This window comes from Amblyomma mixtum, chromosome 4 (genome assembly GCF_055824585.1).
Source record: "Amblyomma mixtum isolate Tamu chromosome 4, ASM5582458v1, whole genome shotgun sequence".
NCBI lineage: Eukaryota > Metazoa > Arthropoda > Arachnida > Ixodida > Ixodidae > Amblyomma > Amblyomma mixtum.
Genome location: NC_143015.1, coordinates 66,868,803 through 66,891,593, shown reverse-complemented (window position 1 = coordinate 66,891,593; position 22,791 = coordinate 66,868,803). Strand labels below are relative to the sequence as shown.

At 45.2% G+C, this 22,791-nt stretch overlaps 1 protein-coding gene and 1 pseudogene across 5 annotated transcripts in view; one reads left to right on the top strand and one right to left on the bottom strand.

Annotated features, from left to right (window-relative positions):
* The first annotated feature begins 8 nt into the window (after positions 1-8).
* On the top strand, positions 9-17,782 carry LOC149346725 (methionine-R-sulfoxide reductase B1-like; annotated as a pseudogene). The gene is made up of 4 exons (XR_016292468.1): positions 9-243; positions 9,092-9,240; positions 12,228-12,348; positions 16,092-17,782. The product of XR_016292468.1 is annotated as a methionine-R-sulfoxide reductase B1-like (transcript).
* Positions 17,783-18,868: 1,086 nt separating this feature from the next.
* Positions 18,869-22,791, bottom strand: part of LOC149346723 (ribonuclease P protein subunit p21-like) — a 33,473-nt gene continuing 29,550 nt past the window's right edge. For 2 of the 4 annotated variants that reach the window (XM_089586641.1, XM_089586642.1), the window contains exons 2-3: positions 22,129-22,307; positions 18,869-20,125 (exon numbers count right to left, since the gene is read on the bottom strand). In XM_089586641.1, coding sequence (XP_089442767.1) covers positions 18,996-20,125; positions 22,129-22,264 — 1,266 coding nt within the window. In that variant the 5' untranslated portion in view covers positions 22,265-22,307 and the 3' untranslated portion in view covers positions 18,869-18,995. Of the gene's footprint in view, positions 20,126-22,128; positions 22,308-22,791 lie in introns of those variants that run through there. The other 2 variants (XM_089586645.1, XM_089586643.1) reach the window with 2 other exon arrangements.

Sequence of the window (22,791 nt, the reverse complement as noted above, 5' to 3'; positions counted from 1 at the left end):
CATTTGGTCTGCTGCCAGACAAGCCCGGCTGTGTTCGCGGTTCCCGGTGGTCTGCTCGTCAGTTTTGCGTAACCTCCAGCGCAGACCGTAGAGTGTAGTCGGGAGCGGCACTACGCAACATTTTTTTTTTGCGCTGCTTGTCCGGACTTGAAATCGTTCGTGGGTTCGCGCCCTGTCACCCGATCACGATGGCGTACTGCATGTGGAACGGCGCCGAGAAGTATCGAGACACTTTCGTGTCAGGTAAGCGGCAATTCATTCAAAACTGCTGGTCCCGACCTCGGCGCTGTGGTGGTTGCCATCGCGACGCGCTTGCGTCAGCTTTTCCCCGCTGTCCCACGCCTGTCACCGACAGCTTGGTTACAGGGATTTAAAAAAAACTAGATGCGCACGTAACTTGTATGTACACGATATTGGACCGAATTCGCGACATTTCAGCTGGCTGTAGAAATTCTGTGAAACCTCAGCGCTAGCGGATGCGCCGAAGCGGAACAAAATGGGTAGGAACGACGCTGTTTCCTGACACCCTTCGACAATCGCGCGACAGATCTAGGCGGAAAGCAGTCGGCACGTGTACGTACGTGCCGTGGAATTTATGACGTTCTGTGCTTGTTGCCTTGGACAGGCCTCTCGAAAGCCCGTAGGTGAGCTTTGCTCAAGGAAGTCTGCTTCCACTAGGCCGCTCTATGTCCACGGACGTCTGTCTGGGATGTCCCAAATGCAGTTTAAATGCTCAGCGTATGATAGTGCATTAGCGTTTAAAAGAAATATTCTGAGCATATAATGAGGGCTTAAATATGAGCTAGAGCGAGCCTGGACTCCCACAGAAGCCTATGTATACTATACCGAGACTATCTTCCTTGTCACTTCATTTGTATTGCTTAATTTCTACTTCATGCCGTACAACTTATTACCAAACACTGTTCGGACCATGCATAGATGGACGCTAGTGCGGGGTTCAGAAAACAAGGTGCATGTAGGCAATGATCCAGTACTTGTGTCGTAAAATTAAAACCACAATATAGACACTATAGACAAATACAATGGTGGGAAATATATACGGGTACATGAAATTGCACACCTCATTACAAACAAGTCCATGAAATTGAATCAAACCAATAGTCCACAAGAAATGCAAAAGTGTAAACAACATTCACAGTAGTCACATGAGTTTCATAAATATAACGTCGATACATTAGAATTGACATGGGACCATTTTACCTTTGTCTTACGGGAGTTCTCGTAGCAGCCCATGTATTCCATAGAGAGTATGTTTGTCCAGTTCTTTATTTTCACCTTCCAGGGCCACATCCATAACTTTACGTTTATTCTTGTCTGTTGCATTCATTTTTTTTTGTCTCCCATCCCAGTATTTTTGTGCTCTGTGTTTTGATGAATCAACAGAAAAAAAAAAAGTATTGCTATTCTGTCATCAGCCATCAGGAAAGTACCAAAGTTAGCCGACTAAATGGTTCGCTGAGAAAACTTATACTGGCCCCAATCAAATGACCTTGCAGCGTGACTTTTACCTATACCCCCATTGAAGGCACAAGGAAATATTCAAATTCATTATCGAGGTAAACATAGCGCATACCAAGGTAAAATATGCATGACCTGAGGAAGGCATGCCTCGTTGCATGTGTAGTCAGTCAAGTGGAACCATGCATCACCTGTTCTCGAGAAACAGGGTCTGAGTAATGTACACAGTAAGCACGTTGCTGTTGAGACGGGTAGCTTGCCGCTTCAGGTACGAAAATTCTTTATTTTTATATTTAGTCGCCGTACTTGAGCGATTTCAAAACTCCTACTCACACGTTTACTGCAAGATACTTTTGTGCATGGTGGAGGAAGGATTCATGTGCTATCCATTTTCAATCTATGTTTAGAACACTCTTTGTTAGCAAAACGTAGCTACCAATCGTTATGGCTTTATTCTGCGTGGCCACATCAGCTGTATTACAATGGAGGTGAAATACAAAAATCATCATCATCAGCCTGACTATACCCACTGCAGGGCAAAGGACTCTCCCATGTCTCTTCAATTAACCCTGTCCTTTGCCAGTTGCGGCCACCATATCCCCGCAAACTTCTATATCCACCCTCATATTCTCATATCCACCCTCCTAACTTTCTGCCGCCCCCTGCTACACTTGCCTTCTCTTGGAATCCACTCCATTACCCTTAAAGGGGTTGCGAAACACTGCCTGGGGGAATACCGGCTATACTTCAGGTGGGTTCTTTATGTCACACAGATGCTGACTTAAAAAGAATTACAGGAATCGATGCACAGGAACGGGAGTTATTCAGTGAAGAAATTTCAAAATACAAGCAAACAAAACGCTGCCCTCAACTCGATTTTGGCGGGGCTTCCCATTCCTATTTCGCTCTCCCAATGACGGCACCTGGCGCAACCAATCAAAACAGCCAGCCAGAGCACGTCGCGGAAGTTTGTACTCCATGGTTGCCTGCTCTCTGTGAGACTGGCAGCGTTGTTTCCATGCCAGAGAGCCCCTGGTGGTGTATTTTTATTTTACTTGCTTTGCAGGGCTTTTACCTAAGACAAACAAATTGTTTTTGTTGATGTAATATAAAACGCAGACAGGTGACAAAATATGTCTCTATTTATTCACACAATTTGCAGTATATTTACTGTTTGTCCGGTCATCAAGCTCGCGCCAGGTGATGTCATATCCGCTGCTAAAAACCCGCCACTGTGTGGCGACACCATCAGAGCCATGAAGTTGTTTTGGGAGGACATTAAAATATTATAAAAACGGAATGTACGCGGTATTACCGACGCTAATAGCACCATTATAACTCACTGTATGCAATCAACAGGCAAAACAGTTAACTAAGATTGTGTTTCTGGGCCCCTTTAAGGACCAGCGGTTATCTTGCCTTCGCATTACATGCCCTGCCCAAACCCATTTCTTCCTTTTGATTTCTGACTAGGATGTCATTAACCCGCGTTTGTTCCCTCACCCACTCCGCCCTCTTCCGATCTCTTAACGTTACACATATAATTTTTCTTTCCATAGCTCGCTGCGTTGTCCTTAACTTAAGCTGAACCCTCTTTGTTAGCCTCCACGTTTCTGCCCCGTAGGTGAGTACTGGTAAGATACGGCTATTGTATAGATACAGAGAGAGCGAAAGGCAAAGATGTCATTGCGTGTTAAAGAACCCCCAGATGGTCTAAATTATTCTAGAGCCCTCCCCTACAGCGTCCCTTATAGCCAATGTGTTGCTTCGGGGCATTATACCCCGCAATTTTTAATTAATTTAGTGTGTCTCATGGACTGTCCAACCAGACAACCTGTCACTATACCTCCCTCTCTGGAAATCTCCATTAAGTCAACGTGGCAAAGAATGTTAATATTTGCACAAACATTCTGCCCAGCAGCTGTTTGAACAGGTTCTGACTGACAGCCCATTTTCTCTTACACTCACCAACCTTCCCGCTCAAAGGCGCGAGCACATCCACTCGGTCGCGTACACTTCCTGCATCGCTGCCACTCGAACAGCTTTTGTTTGACTTTTTGCGCTCATCCACACAACCTCCGCCAATGCCGGAATCATTGCTTGGATGGCGGTTCTAGGCACCAGGAGTCTTGCGAAAGGCCACCGTACACATCTCCTAATCTTTTGGCCTTGTGCTGCTTTATCTTATCTTAGACCTTTCGTAACGTGGAGCGAAAGTGATTATGTGCTCACTCTCTGGAGTGCTTTTGAAGCAGGCTGCTGTTGTCATTGAGGATGAACATTGACAGGCCATGACCCACCTCGTGAGTGCGTCTGATATGAGATGTTAAGAGCCAGGAAGTGCAAAAGAGCTTGCGGCTAGTAAAAGCTGCAGATGTGGGTGTGTTTACTGTATGGCTGTCAAGGTCGCACGTGGAAAAAGTAAAATATTCACCTTGTTGAAATTGGTTTTTGGTTTTTTGAGGAAAGGAAATAGCACAGTGTCTCACTGCGCTGTAAGGGAAGGGAGGAAGGTGGGAGTGAAAGAAGAAAGAGGTGCCATAGTGGAGGTCAGACCTCCAGAATAATTTTGACCACCTGGGGATTTTTAGCATTCACTGACATCACCTTGTTCATGCGACTTCAAAAATGGTAATGCAGCAACGTCCTGTAGTATGAGTTGTGTGGCACAAAAATTAGAGAAAATTGGTATATTTTTAATTATCTAAACCCAAAGACAGCTAATTATTTCACTGTTCCTCAGCCTGAGTTATGTAGCAGATGCAGTATGATAGTTACCTGTCATGTTAAAACAGATGTTAAACATTCCATGTCAGAGTGCCCTGTCATCCTGTAAGTGTGCACTGCATAGAGGTAGATAAATGTTGCTGTCATACTACTCAAGTCTCCATCAATCTTCATTCTCTGCTACTGCCAGGCTAGTGTTATCAGCATGTGAGTCGCTTGTTTGCTTCTGCTGCTATTATCTGACCTCAGATTCCTTTTCAGTGTGACAGTGATGGCAAACTCGTAACTCTCTGTCTGAGTAAACCATTTGTGTTTACCACTTCAAGGAAGGTACAAGACCTGTTCTTGCTGCAAATACCCATTTCTTACCGCCCTGAAATTTGTTTAATTATGGTTAATATAGTTACAATTCTTCATGGCACCTATATTGACACTGTGTAATGGTAATACGTAAACTCCAATTCCTTGTCAAAGTAGCATTTGGGACCTATGGTGGTACTGCTATTCTGCAGAACAAATGCAGTTAAGCCCTTTGCTGAGCCAGTTAGTTCGTGGTGGAAGAAAGCAGGCTTGAAGTATTAATAATTAACTCAACCTGCAGTGCTGTCTAGGCATTACTGCACGAGAAAGTGCATGAGTTCATGTTACAGAAGCTGTAACAAAAAAGACGTGTGCGTGTGTATGTGTGTGTGTATTATATTAAAGAATACATTCTCATTCAAGCTCATTCAAGAATACATCAGCTTTCGAACTGAGGGTCCCATACCACTCAGGTATGCATCTAGTATGGTACAGGCATTTGATTAATACAGGAGTCTGCATCCATCATTCAGTTCTTGAAAGTTACATTTTCTTTTTTTATCAAGTTAAGCACACTATTGGAAACAAACTCAGCCTGTCCTAGTAAGATCAATTTAAAAGTAATCACCATTAATTGCTTGTTTAACTAAAAAACTATGCTGATGGGACCACGGCATGCCTGTAGCAGGTAAAAGAAAAAAATTTGCATTTTTTGAGCACCCAAAATTTTACTCTTTTTAATACAGCACTTCTGTATTAGGCGTGTCGAACGTGTTGAAGGCAGCAGGAATTGACTTATAGCACAGCACCGAAAATTGCATTGTCATCAATTTCTGCCCAAAATGCAGCTCATCAGTGCAGTGTAGGGAACAAAACAATTTGCAGTAAATGCGAAATAAAAAAATCACCAGGTTTAGTAATCTTGCACTTTCTTGGTGTAACCTGCCATTTACAGATTTTTTGTTAAAATAATATGCAGAAATGTAGCATGCGAGACCTGTTGCAAAATAAGCAGTAATTCTGCCAAGAAAATTGGGTTAACCCAAGCCACAGAACTATTTTTTGAAAAACCTGATTATGGTATCTGATTCCCCCCACCTCCTAATTTTGAATGGAATAAAACCTGTGAATTATCAAGCCATATTTACATATGTGCACCAGAAAAAAAAGCAAAGGTCCTAAGGCTAGCTCCTCTGGCATGCTCGACTGTCAGATTACTAAGCATCCAACAGTGCAGGCAATTGCAGATCCAGTTGATAACATGTTGAGGTAACCCCAGGAAAGATAAATTGTGGAGCGATAGCACATGGGGAACTCTATAAAATGCTTTCTTGAAATTCAGAACGTTATAGAATCTGTACTCCATAATCAAAAAAATAAAAAGGTCATGCATGTGCCAGGCTCAGTTGCTCCATGTTTTTGCTGCAGACAGGAAACGTCGTCAAAAAACAGGATATCATTTTTCGTATTCTTCTCTTAGAGAATATAAATGCCTCACTTGAGGCGACATGTATATCCGGGCCTTGTAGTTCGTCACCCTGAAAGTCAATGCAGTGAGATCCATCCCAGTCGTTGACAAGTAGATGAAAATGTTTGAGTGTCCCATTTTCTTTTGTATCAGTGGTCGCACTTGAGTGTGCTCCTTTCGTACCTTTCACGCCAGCCTGCACCTGAACACGAGCCTCTTTCCGAGTCATATGCATGTACCGCACGTGTGCGCGTTTTTCTTTTTTTGTCTCGTGTAAAAGGTTGTTAACTGGGAATGCAGAGTAGCTCAGCAGCAGATACCCACTCGCAGGTAACGGGTGAGGGGGTATCTTTTGCTGAGTCAGCTACGTCGTCGTCGCTTCGGCGCACGTGTTTGCTGTGGTGCGCGTCTTTCAGTATCTTTCCTCTCACACCTCCTCTTGTCTGCACGTGGTAGCGATTATATGCACATTCCTCTCCATTCTTCCTTCAGCCGCAGCCTTTGTGCGCTAGCTTCGCTCGTCGCTTTACATACATACGTACATGTTTATTTTCCACAAATAAGTGGAAGGAGCCAAAGGGAAAAGCCATGCATTTGCAGCTTGAGCAATTCTCCGCCAACTTCCACTGTACACTCACCGTCAAAAGTAAATTGAAGGCGACTTTGTCAAAACAATATAATTTCTTTAAATCTAGAGCATAATGGTCCATGTTTTTGGTGCACAGTGCAATTTGCACAATCACAATTGGGCTGCACATATGTATTCAAGGATGCATGAATTGGGAGGGGCAATGATTAAATTTTTTCGTTAATATTGCCTTCCATTTATATCTGACGACACCTGTACACAGCAGCGGAGTGGGCAATAGACAAAGATACAATGTCACATTTTTTTGCGAAGATAAAAAGAAAAAGAGTACTGTATGGCATCAGACAATAGAATAAGCATAAATAACAGTTTCAATAGAGCACTGTCTTTGATTACCTGGAAAACTTTTTTTTTTTTTCAAAAATAAAACAATGTAATGTAATTAAGCCTAAAGATAGACCTTTCTGTTCATTCACAAAAGGGGGTGTGAGCAGCAAAATATATGTACGTATTTGGAAGAGACATATGGAATACATCAGTACCTTCTTTTTCTACAGCATTCAATAATCACGGAAGATTATACCGGAGTGTTCATTGGCATTTTGGAACTTTCCACCGTTCTGGAGTCCGGGTGCTGTAGATGGGACAATTGGATTTTAATTCTGCCATTTCTGTGAGAAACTGAACTCAGTCGTTGGACGCACAAACGGTACTGCCTGCACAATTTGTATTCTTATATATTTCTTACTTTCAATAAGTTAAGCGAAGCAAAAATATGTGAAGGTGTTGCTGTGTATTCAACTTTTTCAATTATTCATACTATTTTTTCTGCAGCCTTTCAAGCTTTTCCAAACAGGATAGTGTGACTAATATAATCGAAGGCTTGGCTAAAATCAACAAAAATACCTGTAACAATAAGTTTCTCTTCAAAGTGTTTTAGAATATGTTCCTTATACTCCAACAGCGCCGGTTCTGTAGTCCTGTCCTTTCTAAAGCCATATTGCGAAGTAGTTATTATATTATACTTGTTGCAAAAGCGCGATATTCAATCTAGGATGATTTTCTCGAGGCCTTTAGAAAAGGCAGGAAGAATCGACTGTGGTCTGTAGTTAGGTACAGCATTTTTATCACCTTTTTTATATAAAGCTATCACACGGGAGACTTGCATTTTTGTAGGAAAAACAGCTGTAGAAATGCAGAGATTAAAAATATGTGCTGGAATTGGGCTGATTATACGTATCACACGCTTCACGAGTCTTATTTGTATACTGTCAGCATCAACACTATGAGAGTTATTTAAACTCAAAGAAAAGAGAGCACACTTCATTTGCATCTGTTGGTTCAAAAAATACTGTGCTATAATTTTCCTGCCCTAACGTTTTGTATGATGTTGTCTGGTTTGTAGCAAAATCTCTGTTAACGAAGTAGTCATTAAAAATATTTGCACTTTTTTCTCCTTCTTAATTTCTGTCCTTCGTGAAGAATTTTTCGACTATGTTTTTTGTTTTTTTTTTTCGCTCTGACCCATCAGGGCATTTAAGTTATTCCACATTAAGTCAGTGCGCTTTGCGCTGTAGCCGAACATATTCTGAGAGTAGAGGTCTCTTGCTTTTCTTAGTTGCTTAGTTAAGTCATTACGAAATCTTTTGAACGTAGCAAGATCAGATTCTGTGCGAGTTCGCATAAGTGTTTTAAACAGACCTTCTTTCTTTTCAATCTTCTTCAATAGGTAATCTGTCAACCACGGTTTGCTACATCTTTTATTTCTTGTGTGGCATTTGAAAACGAAGTGGCGTTGGTATACAGAAAGAAACAAACTCAAGAAGGCATCATAAGCTATGTTCGCATTTGTCACATTTGTTGTTTTGAGTAGCATATGTGCTTTTTCTTTCCCTGTGCAAATAAATGTCATTTAAAGTTCGCCTGTAGCTGCCTCCCCTGAATTGAGAGACTGCCTCATTAGCCGCGATCCCTTTGGTATGCCTTGTGGGGTACATTTGCTGCACTTTCATATTTGCCTATTACATCTTGTACGGACGGGGGATTAATTTAAGGAATGGGCTGACCTGAAAAGCATCTAATGGCGAATACTGCAACGCCCTGTGGAGGAATGTCTGCTTCGTGAATAAAAGTCAGAATATATGAGGGAGTAAAAAATTTCTGTGTTGTTCAGTGTCGTACACGACCACATGTGTGCGGGGCAGGCAGGTGCCCCGCCCCACACACAGAGGCAGCTGCCTTTTGTTTCTCTTACAATTAGCTTCGAAGGAGCGATCAAACTTTTTCCCAGAAAGAAACGAGTTTAGGGTAGCCCGGAGTGCATTCTCCCTCCTTCGTGTGCCCGATGTGACACCTGTGCGCACCTTAATCCAGGTGGCAGGTGCAACATGCCCCGCAGAGTACGCCAGTAGCGACGCGCCCATTTGCGCATGGTGCACCTGTTATGAATTATAGCAGCTTATCCTATTGCTGTCTCTGTGCCTCGCGCGGTCTCTCTGGTTGTTCGCTTCATGGGAGCATGCTTGCAGGTACTTACGTCTGCTCCCAGTGTGGCCACGAGCTGTTCTCAAGCCGGACAAAGTTCGCCCACCACTCTCCCTGGCCGTCGTTCACTGAGACGGTACACGAGAACAGCGTCACCAAACGCCCCGAGATCGGCCGACCTAGTGCCCTCAAGGTATTGTTATCTACAGCCTGTTGCATAGATCAGCCTTCTTTTTTAACAGCGCCAGCGGACATAGCGTCGTTCGCAAATGATATCAAGTGACTAGTGGAACCATGCATTTGACCTTAGTTTGACCTTGGCACCAAACCCGCTCTTTCCCTTCAGTATCTCGTGGTCGTTGCCGATATTAACTGTCATTGCAACCCAGGTGAAAATTTGGGAATGGGAATCTGCTGGTTTTTAAGGGTTTCAACCACCTGGAAACCTTGTGGTTTGCTCCCATTCGAAATAATAGACTCCAGTCTAACTGGTTTTGTGCCGGGTTCTACTGGTTTTCTGTTAGGGTATATGGTCCAAGTAGGGCACCAACTGGTTTTGTGTTGGGATCTGCTGCTCCCAGATGGGATATTCTGGTTATGAACTGCAGGGATCTGCTGGTCCCAGCTGATAACCTTTTTTTTTGTTCGATTGAGACATTTTCCTGCTGTGTAGTAATGGTGTTCAACCAAAAGGAATTTTCAGCTGAATCGCGTTAGTAGTTAATGAGAAAACTTCACTTATTAACCATTTCCCACTAACACCTGTGGGACACCCTTAACGAGTGATCAAGTGTAAGCATGAGCTCGTGGTTTTAGTTTTAATGTGAGTGTACGTATAAGGTCCACATATAAGTTTCATGTACTGTAGTGCTTTGTTGTCGCTCTTGGTGCTTGCCAAGTGGGGTTTAGGCCCTCAAAGGCGAGTGAACAAATTTTACCATAGGTTGCTATTGTTTTCCTCAATTTTGCTGACTTTAACACTTGTTTCCAACTTTTCAGAAAGATTAGAAAACAGAGGACATTGTGCAAATGGTTTATCCAAAGAAAAAAAATTTGGTAGCCACACTTACAGCTGCTTATGTGTGACAATGCTAAAACATTAAAGTGCTGAATCATGCTACACTGCACAATGAGTCATGAATATGACTACGAGGCATGACTATGCACAATGTCTGTACAAACCCTGTACACCTTACATTACATTACATATAAAGTGCTGAGTCATGACTATGAATATGTATCAAGACTTTCATAGGTCACAGTATGCTACCTTTCGTCATCCATTACTATACATGTTCGCTTACATGTGTTCCGACATCCTCCAAATTTTATGCCATAGATGGCGGACACTGGCTTTTGGGCTAATGAGACAAAATGCTTTCGCATTATTTTTATTGTTTTGGTGCTGCCAGGGCATTAAACTTTTGCAGTGGATTTTCCTTATTGTTATAGAATACCGCTTTCAGACAATGAACTGGGTGAAAATGCAGAGAGCCCATTGGGGCCTGTGCGTTCTTGATGTGTTAATATGGACAATAATGAGGACAAAACCTCTACTTTCTTAACCAGGGGGTTCCTTTCCAAAGTTCTGAATGTAAAACACCAGCGAAAGGCAGTGTAAAAATGCCTTAGTGATGACCTTCTGGTGGTAATGGGGGGGGGGGGGGGGGGGGGTGTTTATGCATTGCAGTGTTAAGGTGCGGAATCAGTGTTCCGTTCCATTTGCCATATTAAATGAGTGGCTGTGAAGAAAGCTCTCTCAGAAGCTTCTGTGACATTTAAACACCTTCTGCCACTGTCAGCCAACTGGGTACAGGTACGCACTACCAAATCACAGGATGTGAACAGGCATAGTAGGCGACACAATCATGCACCTCATCGACCGTTAGGCACTTCCAACTGTACTCTATTTTTGACGTAATAGTGACTGGTGAATAGTGACATGAGTGCCAAAGATTTTGTGTGATTTGCAGTTAACTACACAATGCTGTGCATAGAAGCAGACCTTGTTCACAAAGTGTTTGTTCTGAATATTTTTTTTCGTTTTGTGATTCGTTACGGACTTGCCTTATGAGCAGTTTTTCTTTGAAGCCAAAGTGTCTCTATTAACGAGGCACAACTGTTTTGTCACATGGCCTGTGTGGTATGCACAGAACCCATGACCTTGGCGTGCAGCCAGGAGATAACGGGCACCCTCTGCCAAGTGCAGGATATCTCAGGTTGCAGGTCACAGCTGCCAGGAGATCCACATCGGATGCGGTCCGTATCCTTTTGATGCTGGTTATACCATATGTGCTCAAGAGGTGCTGAGCCCACAGAGACATCCATGCCTGCCTACAGGCAGACTCGCAATCAGCTAGGGACTTTGTTCTTTCGTCCAGCAGTGTGGAGTAAATCCAACACTCCTACAGAGCTTCAGTTTTAAAGATGCAAATGGTTGAGGAAGGTGGTAACCTTTCTTGAGCCATCGCAGCGAACAGGTAGACTTGCACCAGTTTTCCCCTAAACCAAGAACTTCGCAGCTTATTGGTGACTTCGTTGCAGTGAAACATTTGTCAGTTGCATTTCACAGGAGCACATTTGTGTCCAAGACTTGTTGCATTATGAATGGAGCCTCCAGATCCTGCGCGATGATTTCCAACCAATTAAATATTCCTTGTGAAGTGCAAAACTAAATCTAATGGATGTAGCCTGCTCATAGGTGACACCAGAGCAGTTGTCAGAGTATATACCGAATGAGGTGTATGCCGAGATTGACAGATAAAGAGCGAATGAAGAACAAGAGGTCGACAGAAATGCAAACATTTGGATGGGGTGTCTCCAGTGCTACATCCCACATTATGTCATCTCTTGACCAAAAGTACGATGAAAGCCGCAAGGTTGTGGATCTGTCTTTTTGTTCCTTTGCTCACAGTCTAAGCACATTGGCGAAATTAAGAGAAGTCTAACCAAGCTTGTGAGGAATGGGCTGCAGTTGTGCTTGCTTATTCCAGAACGAAATTCCCTTGCAAGCATGTATCTGTGCATTCACCAAACTAGAGGATGGAGCTTGTATATACATGGTGTGTGCTTCTTATGGCGCAATGCCGAGCAGCTTCCCAGCGCATGTGCCATTCCCAACTCATCTTTTGTGGCTTGAGGAGCAGCTGCCCATTCCTTGTGTGTACCCTCTGCTTCCAGGTGTACTGTGGCAAGTGCAACCAGGGCCTGGGCCACGAGTTCCTCCGAGACGGACCCAGCGGCAAATCGCGCTTCTGAATCTTCTCGGAGTCGCTGCGGCTCGTCCCCAGCAGCGACTCAGGTGACTGCGCCAAAGGGCCAGCCTAAAATGGAGCCCCACTGTCGTGCTTGTGGAGCACACGTGCCTTGTTTTCCCCCTTCGGGCTGTTGCTTTTTTCTTTTCTAGTCTCCGAGTAAGCAGCATCGGAATTTGATTCCATGTTCTAGTTTTTAGAGGAGAGTTTTAATTGATACGCTCTTCACAAATACGCGTAGAACCACTAGCGATGCTCTCAAGGCTTGCTTTATCGCTTATCCGATGGTATTAGCTTAGGAGCGCTGTGTGAAAAAAGGATAGTCAAACAGCAGCACAGGAGTTATAAGAGTTCGAATATAAAATGAGCACACAATTGCACGTGCTGCCTGCGTTTGTTTCACTAGTCCAAAGCGGACATTTCTGTTCTCATACAGGGTATACAAAATCACTCCACCTGAATGAATCTCAAGGCACACTGTCAGTGGCACATTACAATTTATGCATCCTGGCTTGTCATGTAAAAGGAGCAATCAGAGAGTGAATTTTGAATCGCATCGGGCCGTCCATATTGAAGTGGGGACATGAAGCAAGTGTATGGCAGTGGAGTATTCAACAGTCCCCTCACTGCCTTTATGGAGGTGCTGAAACTAAAAATCAAGTTGCCAAGCTTTGTCGGAAAACTCAAAGTGTTCCTTCTTGTGATGCTCTTTGAAATCGGTTTGGTGCACTTCCAAAACAAATTACTTAGCTGTTTCGTGTAAAGTTTTCATTGTGCATGCACTATCATGGCCTGTGATTCTGGATGCATGTCTGACTGTAAAGAGTTGGAAGCAAGAGGTTGAAAAGCGGTCGAGCTTAATTTTGTACCGCATAAACGTTTGTCACGATAGGGGTGAATGGCTCCGTCATAGAAACTGTCCGTGCCACATGTCTATAGTCTTGAAACATTTAAGTACAGCTTTAAATCTGCCATTGATCAGCCATGCTGATCTCACCGTGAAATGAGCAGGAGCTTAAGGATCTAGTGGGTGCCAAGTACTGATTGTGGAAATCTTGTCAGTGTCCAAGTTGCGCTGCAGTGCTTTCAGAAAATGCATGAAGCGCACTATTTATGCTCTATTTATTTATTTGATTTCTTGCGCTATGCATGTAAATGCTGGTGGGGGTATACCTGATTGAATCTACGCACTCTGTGATAAAAGAATTATAGTCGTTTACCCGAAGCTTTGCCCCGACAACTGGCAGTGTTTGCTGTGACACATTTGTTTGCATGAATATGTTTGTGGTGTTCTTGTATATCTAGTTTGTCATAATCCAGTTTTACCAAGGAAGCGCCGCTCCCCAGCTACCTAGCTTGCTACCGCAAAGATTCATTGGAAATGTTCACTTGTGAAACGAATATACGGGGCTATCTCTGCAGTGGCCACAGAGCTTGTCATTGTAGCTCCGTTTCCCTTCCTCTCTTACTATTATTGTACCTCTGCATTTTGAGGCAAAACCATCTAGCTAGAAAAAGTTGCTAAGAGGCGCTTGCTTGGTAGTTTTGTGTTTTATATTGTGTTATGTCCTTGAGGTGTGTTGTTTCTGTTCAAATTCTTTGTCTTGTCCGTTGCATATGCAAGAATGCAGTGACCCGGATGCCACGCGGCAGAATCTCTCTCAAGGCAGTGGCTTACTCGCAATTTTTAACCTCCTTTGCAAATGTTTGGCTTCGATCACTGTCCGATGGCGTTGAGTAGCTTTGCAACTACTCAAGATTTTACATTGCTGTTATGGATGGTACACGTCACGTCGTGACCCCTTCAGTACAAGTAACGAGGTTTATCGCTTTCGGACAGATCCTGTTCTGGGTAGTAAATGATCTCCTAGTAGTTCCATTCCATGGTAACAGGCGACTTTAATTGCCGCGTTACCTTCGTTAGCCTATTTCAATCAAGTGTCGCAGCAGAACACCTCATTGGAATTTCTCGCTACCAATAAAACAAAAACTCACGTGCAACTCAAAACCGCAGACAGCAACACATGTACAGATACATTGCAATTTCGTTGTTTCTGTCAGATGGATCAATTGCCTGGTGAGATACATGGGACAGGAAGAATTGCACATGTAGAACCGTGTCCCGTAGTACAGTTAAACCTACTTCTTTTGTTCTTTGAATTGACAAATTACCAGTTTCAACAAAATTTAATCAGTTTAAATCGCAGTTCTTATTAATTATCGCTGATTTTGTAAAGAGAGATCAAGGCAGGTAAGAAAGTTTCATGGCCCCTTCAATGGCCTAGTTAGTACTCTGCAGTCTCGTCATTAGTGGGAAAACTTGTGCATTAAAGGGGCTGCGAAACACTGCCTGGGGGAATACCGGCTATACTTCAGGTGGGTTCTTTATGTCACACAGATGCTGACTTGAAAAGAATTACAGGAATCGGTGCACAGGAACGGGAGTTACTCAGTGAAGAAATTTCAAAATACAAGCAAACAAAACGCTGCCCTCAACTCGATTTTGGCGGGGCTTCCCACTCCTATTTCGCTCTCCCAATGACGGCACCTGGCGCAACCAATCAAAACAGCCTGCCAGAGCACGTCGCGGAAGTTTGTACTCCATGGTTGCCTGCTCTCTGTGAGACTGGCAGCGTTGTTTCCATGCCAGAGCGCCCCTGGTGGTGTATTTTTATTTTACTTGCTTTGCAGGGCTTTTATCTGAGACAAACACGTTGTTTTTGTTGATCTAATATAAAACGCAGACAGGTGACAAAATGTGTCTCTATTTATTTGCACAATTTGCAGTATATTTACTGTTTGTCCGGTCATCAAGCTCGCGCCAGGTGATGTCATATCCGCTGCTAAAAACCCGCCACTGTGTGGGGACACCATCAGAGCCATGAATTTGTTTTGGGAGGACATTAAAAATAATAAAAAACGGAATGTACGCGGTATTACCGACGCTAATAGCACCATTATAACTCACTGTATGCAATCAACAGGCAACACAGTTAACTAAGATTGTGTTTCTGGGCCCCTTTAAAGTGGTAAATAGTCACTTCCAACTAAATTATGCCAGTTTAAATTTGACTGGTTGACACTAATTCGTTAAATAGAGATTAAGGCTGGAATTTATCCCTTTCAGGTGCCATTTGTTGTTTTGACTGAAATCAATCATTTTTTTCACCTAGGTAGTATATTCAGGCCTCAAGAAAGGGAATTTGTTAGTTTTTGGAATGTGAAAGACCAGCAGGTGAATTTTTACAACAATGTGGAGAATTCCGTACAAAGTGTCAGATTTGTTAGAAATAACAACATTGAAATGTTCTCGTGTGTCAGGTAAACACCCTAGGGATTGTGGAATCGCTTTGCGTTTCGAAGATTCACATTACGCTCGAAATTGAGCAAAAACCATCGATGTTTTCACTCGCAGCGAAATCTGTCTGCACAAAGACGGCGGACAAAGTGCTACCTAGCTCACTTGTATCTGAAATATTACTTACTGCATTCGCTACATGGTACAAAAAAAGCAGCTTATTTGCTAGAAGAAGGGTGCTCAATTTGACTGAAATAATGAAATCACTGTTAAGTGCTCCAGTTTCTCAGAAAAAGCTGTAAGTTTGCCACTTACATAATTGTGCACAAAGCGCCTGAAAGGGTTATGTCTGGAGGTCTCTTCAGTGGCCTGGTATGCTATGGTCTCATGTCTGTACCAGTGGATAAAACTGCCAGAGACTCCCTGACCCTCCCTTCCACTTTACCGTGATTGCCTGGACGTTTGTCAAGTCGTGACTCACTTTCACTTCAGTGCCAGGTGCCGATGCAACAAAAGCAGGAGACGTGCCCAATGGTGGCAACTTGGAACAACAGAAACCAAAGCCTCTGGGTCTGCTGTATCGCTGCAACCTGTCCTAAACACTGTCCGAGCCCGTCCAGAGCGAGTGCAGTGCGACTTGACAATGTCAACCGCTGGTCAATCAACGGCAAGCCCTGCACGAAAGTGATTCACAATGTGCCTGTATCATTCGCGAGACATGTATGCTAAGTACTGTACTTTTCTAACGTATGTTACCTTGTCTACCTCTTAGCACGTTCACTGCGGCAGTGATCTTCAGGGTCCTGTGCGCCATGTAATCCCTGTGAGTCGTGGGCCACCCTTAAAATTTCTTGGGTGCGGCATGACACGCGAGCCACTTGCAAAACCAGCTTCTTTGAGCCATCAACAAATGGCTATAGCAGCCTTGTGTGCGTGCTTTCTGCAGGTTCTTCAAACTTGTTGAGCACTCATTACCACGCAGCTTGCATACAAGACATGACCCACCAGTGACCCGTGACGTAGTGAATGTGTTAATAAAGGTCAAACTCAGGTTTAGACAGCTGATTATGTTGAAAACAGCTGAGATTAAAAGAGTGTATGAAAGGTAATATACCTCATAACTGTGCTGCCCGTCTGAGTAACATTGGAGGCTTTTACTACAGCGGATATATACTAGTGTAGATGTACACCAGTTTACTGGACACCGGCTTTACACGTGCAGTAATAGGGGTGCACCCAGGAACGGCTATTGCACGTGTGCAATTGGTGCCCGGTAAACCGGTACGCATGTATGCTAGTACTTCTTTGCTACGCTAAAATCCTGTATTAATGAACATATTTTCTAGTGGCCAAGTGTACTTTGTGTGTAAAATGACATTCAAATGCTGCAGTAATGCTGCTTAGTAGTTGCATCCACATGGTATCATGGTAGCAGTCATCAAGAGTACACCTTTAGCAATTTTAGACGCTACATTCCAATGACTTACCATTGCTTTTAAAAAAACTACTCTAATTTCAACTTTGCACCTGGTTGATTTAGTGAAATTTCTAAGGGCATGATCAACTTGAAATGAAACTTTGAACGATCTCACAAGTGTGTTGATGACCACGTGCTTAACACTGTGTGCAGAACCCACAGTGAACATAGAAACACACAATTCACACACTGAGTTTTAACAGGACGTGTTGGTGGTGTTGGCGTTCATAAGAATGAATTCTCATCTGTTCCTAGCTCTACGCATGTCTTGCAAGTTTACAAGACTCCTAGATGCTTTTATGTAGGAATTTGCAATGCAAAGAAGTTATTTTAAATTGCATGTAATAGCCAGGGTTCAGCAATGCCAGACTTCCTTTGCTAAAGGACCTACCCCTTTATTTTGACAAGTATTTTTGAAGATCCTCATGTATTTATATCTGCCCCATCTTGTCTTTCCCATGTTAAAATGTCCTGGCATTCAAAAGAGTCTTGCACCATGCCCTGGTCACTGCACAAATGATGTGGTGCTGGTAAAGCCTTCGAAACGACAGGCGCGGTGCTGCTGATGAATTGTATGCAGCAGTGTTCAGGCGTTTTGGGAGCAAAATGTCTTTTTCTGAGTGCTGGCAGTTACTCTTTTTACCTTTTGCACAATTTTGGCACCTTTTGGTGCTGGTGATTGGAATAAAGTTCCTGTGCACACAAATGTCTCACAGACGCACTTTTTTTTCTTTTCTTCACGTGATGTGTGTCCGTGTCTAGTTATTAAAGCTACCATGAAGGATCGCTGCCTGGAGATGCGGAGCTAGTGATGCCCGATTTCTGTTTGCGGTTGGCTTGTGCAATTCATTAGTATGAAAGCATTAATTAGAAGGCTATGTTGATGCCGGAAGTGTCCGCAAAATGTGTCGGCGGAAGTTGCATCACACACAATCGCTGCCACGTGCAGACGGCAGAGGGGAGGAATGACAGAGAGAGAGAGACAGACTGCTCAAAACCACATTCGCCGCTGGTTTGAGGAACAGATATCGCAGGTGCAAACGAAATCCCAGCGATATCATCGCTGGTTGACCTTAATGTGGCGGCAGTACTCCCGAACACATTCACCAAAATTTTGAGCAACCATTCGCCGTACAGCATTCTGGGTGGTCTAGCATTTCTCTTCATACAGCTTACCTGTTTTGGTCAAGTTAGAGGCTAGCTTGCGACAGGGGTTCGGACCAATGACAGATATGCACCTTCAATTGCATGCTTTGTAAGACTATACTTTCTCTCAAGGTGCGGTTGAGGTGTCCACCGAGATGTGAAGTTTAGGCTAGCTTGCGACAGACAGACACGGGGGGGGGTTCATACTAATGACACATGCACCTTCAGTTGTATGCTTTAAGGCGTGGTTGAGGTGCCCACCGAGATGTGGAGAGTTCAGAGCTACTGCGCCCTTTCCTTTCCTCAAAATACACGCTTTCGCACTCCTCCACATAAGCAGACTTAAGTGCCCTCAGAATTTTCGGTGTCGTTGGTGTTAATATACGGGGGAGCTAATACACCTTGGCGAGGTAACAGCTCCCGTCAATCATATTCAAAGCCAAATGCTCCAGAATATGGCACCAGGTCTGAGGTCTTACTCCATGGTCATGATGCACCAGAAGGAAGACAGTGTGCAGGCTGAAGTGAGTGACAAAAGGCAGTTTTTCCCGTTAAGGCTGTTACCTAGCCATAAAAATGACTGAGCATGACACTGAAACTAAAAGGTGACCTATACCTATGCATTATCACATCTTCAAAACTGTAATCAGCAATAAAGCACTTTTATTGCCGTAATAGAAAAACTGTCAAAATCTTAAAAACAGCTTCCCTCGACCACATTGAGGCTAATCGGTGACGCTGACATGCTGCGGCTGCAGCACTGGATTTGCCGTTCAATCACGTTTCTGTGCTGAGTTGATTGAAGTAGTCAGCTTGCACAGTTCTTCCCGCAGGTGCTTGCACTCTTTCTTCAGTGCCTTTATCTGTTCCTCATACTCTGCTATCGTCCACCCCGACACCTGCGTCTGGCACGCAACGGACGACATCGCCGCGACACTTGCAGGGACAGCTTCCACACAGTTCTCCACCTCATTGGCTGCACTGCTAGGCATAACGCCTATGCCGCTACCCATACTCTGACCTCCCGCCTCCTCTGGCGCTGGGCCTTCCCAATCCAGCCACGCAATATTGTCCCCTGATCGTATCACCACCACTGGCGTCTTCGTTGCCCTTACAGAAAGTCCCACCTCACCGCCGGTATTTCGCTGGCCTTCAAAATCGTGCCCGGAAGAACTGTCCCTCACAGGTTGTATGACCACTGGTGAGGTCGTGACCTTGACCGGAGGTATAGCTTCGCTGCCTGTGCTGCGCTCGCCTTCACCATTTCGCCCTGAAGAACTGTCCGTCAGACGTCGTTTGACCGCCGGTGTCAGCGTGACCCTTCCGGAAGTTCCGGCCTCACTGCCAGTGCTTTGCTGGCCTTCACTGTCGCACCCCGAAGAACTGTCCCTCAGAGGTCGTATGACCACTGGTAAGGTCGTGACCCTAACCGGAGGTATAGCTTCGCTGCCGGTGCTTTGCTTGCCTTCACCATATCGCCCCAAAGAACTGTCCGTCAGACGTCGTTTGAGCACCGGTGTCTGCGTGACCCTTCCGGAAGTTCCAGCCTCACTGCCGGTGCTTTGCTGGCCTTCAGCATCGTGCCCCAAAAAACTGTCCCTCCGGGGTCGTATGATCACTGGCGCGGTAGTGACCCTGACAGGAGGTCCGGCCACACCATCAGTGCTTCGCCGCCGCCGCCAGCCGTTCAAGACTGCAGGACCGAGGTCTTCTTCCGCCGACCGCTGGCACCTCCTCGGCTGGAACCTGCAATTCTGCGCCTGCAGAGTGGACGGCTGGAACTGGGAAGGCACAGCACGGGCCAACAGGAGGCGCCTCTTGGTGCCCTGCTGGTAGTCCTCCGGCTTGAAGTGCCTGCTGCAGATCTTTGCGTACTCAGATGGAACCCACGGACCGCTCGCACCTGTGAAGATGAACATCATACAAAGGAAAAGGCTTCATCAAAGCCGTGCCTGCAAATGGTCACACCAAGAAAGTACTTTTCATTGAGCTAGCTGTCACCTCCTCTCTAAGCCCCTCCCCTTCAGGTGGGCTGGGACGTGCAGCAAGACAAGGATGGAGGCTAGTTGGTTGTTCATGGTGCAGGGAATCTCGCCAAACTGGTTAACCTGTTTTGGCTTTCTTCTGTGTTGCACCTCCTATCACATCCACGTTCGTGTATGAATGAGCTCCGTTCGAGCAATAAATCAGTTCCATCCACAGTGGTCGAAATTCTAGAGCCCCGTGTACTGTGCGATATGTCAGTGCACGTTAAAGAACCCCAGGTGGCCGAAATTTCCGGAGCCCTCCACTAGGGCATACCTCATATGTACAAGAACATTGGTTTAGCGCACCATCATAGCAGGGTAAATGCGCTAACTATGGTAACTACGAACATGCGATGAACGTCGTGTTACAGTACGGTGTGCTAAAATTTAAATTTTTCTCCTTTAGCTTCGCGCAAACAAACCAGCGCATGGCGGCATTCTATTACAGAAGTTAAGCATAGTGCAATGCACTGCAGCCACCACGATTTGTTTCCGCAAGAAGGCCCTGCACATGCGTAGATCCCCTGAGGGTGCCAGGTACCGGCCAGCTGTGTGTGCGCATTGGTGGGTCGCGGACTGCAGAAGTAGCTTGGCTTGTGGCTCATGGGGTTTAACGTCCCAAAGTAACTAAGGCTACGAGGGGCGCCACAGTGAAGGGCTCCGTAAATTTCGACCACCTGGGGTTCTTTAACGTGCCCTGACAATGCACAGTACATGGGGCTTTAACATTTCACCTCCATCAAAAAGCGACAGCCGTGGCTGTAACAGAACCCGCATCTTTCGGGTCAGCAGCCCAACCCCATAACCACTGAGCCACCGTGGCGGCCCCTCGCGGATTGCGGTAGCAGTTGCAGATCGCACCATGCTAAATCTCTTTTCATTTATTCAAAAAAACAAGCAAAACAATAAAGCTATTCTGACGCGGCCGAGGCATCGACAAGCATCAAGCCGTTGAAAGCATGGAGCAAAATATTCCCTGGCGCATACGAGCGATCTGCACCAGCTGGTTTGCGAAATGACGAACGCAAGTACCGCCCCTCTTAGGTTTCTCAAACAAACCGCTCGAGAGTGGCTGCCCAAAACACGAGCAAGAAAGATCGCAAGGTCCCATCAAAAGTTGACAAAAGGGCTCGGCACCTCGACCGTCGACCTAAATATAGAGACTGACTGCGGATGGCCAATTTGCTTACAGTTTCACAGCAGGAATGGCCAAACGGAAACGACCTCTGGAAGCTACTAGCGAGCAGGTGAACTTTATCGGTTTGATTTCGTGTTGTCTGCAATTCGTTTCCTCAGTCCATGATGCCAGCAGCCTTCGAGACTTTCCGCACGCAGTTCACCAACCATAACTGGCTGTTAGATAGGGAGCTGGCAACAGGCCATGCAGCCGACCGTTCAACACATTCCTCACATAGCTCTCCAGCACCACACTACTCTGAACTGATTCGCACCTGAGGGCCCATTCAGGAAGGGACCCTTTACGCTGCCATCATCGTCATCGGCCTAACTGCATCCACTGCAGAACGAAGATCTTAGCTTACATCAGTCTGTTAACCCTGCCCTGCACCAGCTGTGCCCGCCTCATCCCTGCAAACTTCCTAACCTGGCCTTCTCTTGGAATCCACTCCGTTACCCTAAGCGGCTATCACTATCGCTTTTCTCCCCTATGCATTACATGCCCTGCCCATATATGTCCATTTCTTCTACCGCACAACTGTCACGTACTTCCTTCTTGAGGGATGCTGGTAAGCTGCTATCCATGACCTGAGAGTACCAGCCAAATGCACTCTACACTGTACCACATGGGGTAGCACTAGCAACGGCCCCAACCCCACCTCTGCCTCGTGGGAGGAACGCTTGGGCACGAGAGCGCGCTTGCCTTGATCAGGTAGCACGGCGCGCACCACCTTGACCCACATCTCCCGGCGCTCCATGTTGGCGGGGAACTCGTGGAAGAACACGTCCTTGCTGTGGCCCTTCCGGGACCAGCAGTCGGGTATCACGCATTGCTTCATGGCACCACCGCTGCCTCAGGACACCCCGCGACACGGGCCAAGGCTGCATGTAGACAAGGCAAAATGCAAGACGGGATCACATAACGCGGCCTGCGTGAGCACTTTGCAGCTTATCAAAACAGCCGCAAGATCACAGCCATGCAAGACACCAGAAGTAGCCGCAAAAAATGCATCAGGGATGTAGGTGCTGCCTGTTGAATGTGTTTTTCGTGTTATTAAACAAGCTTATTACTATGAGTGTATTATCGAGGACAAAAGGCTCAAAGTCACGCGCCCTGGCGACCTAAGCGTGTAAATCCGATGTGTGCCAACAGACACGTGATCTGACTTGCACTTTATTGAAAGCAGGCAAGTCCGACTTCCACCTCTGCAAATCACCGGCAGATGTGCGGCTACACTCTAAACAGGAAGGAGTAGAAAGGGTGTAAAGCTGTCCTCTAGCGCGCTTCTTCATAGAAGAGAGTGCGCTAGAGGACAGCTTACTACCTTACTCCCATACTCATGTTCAGAGTACATGAGCGTCGGTT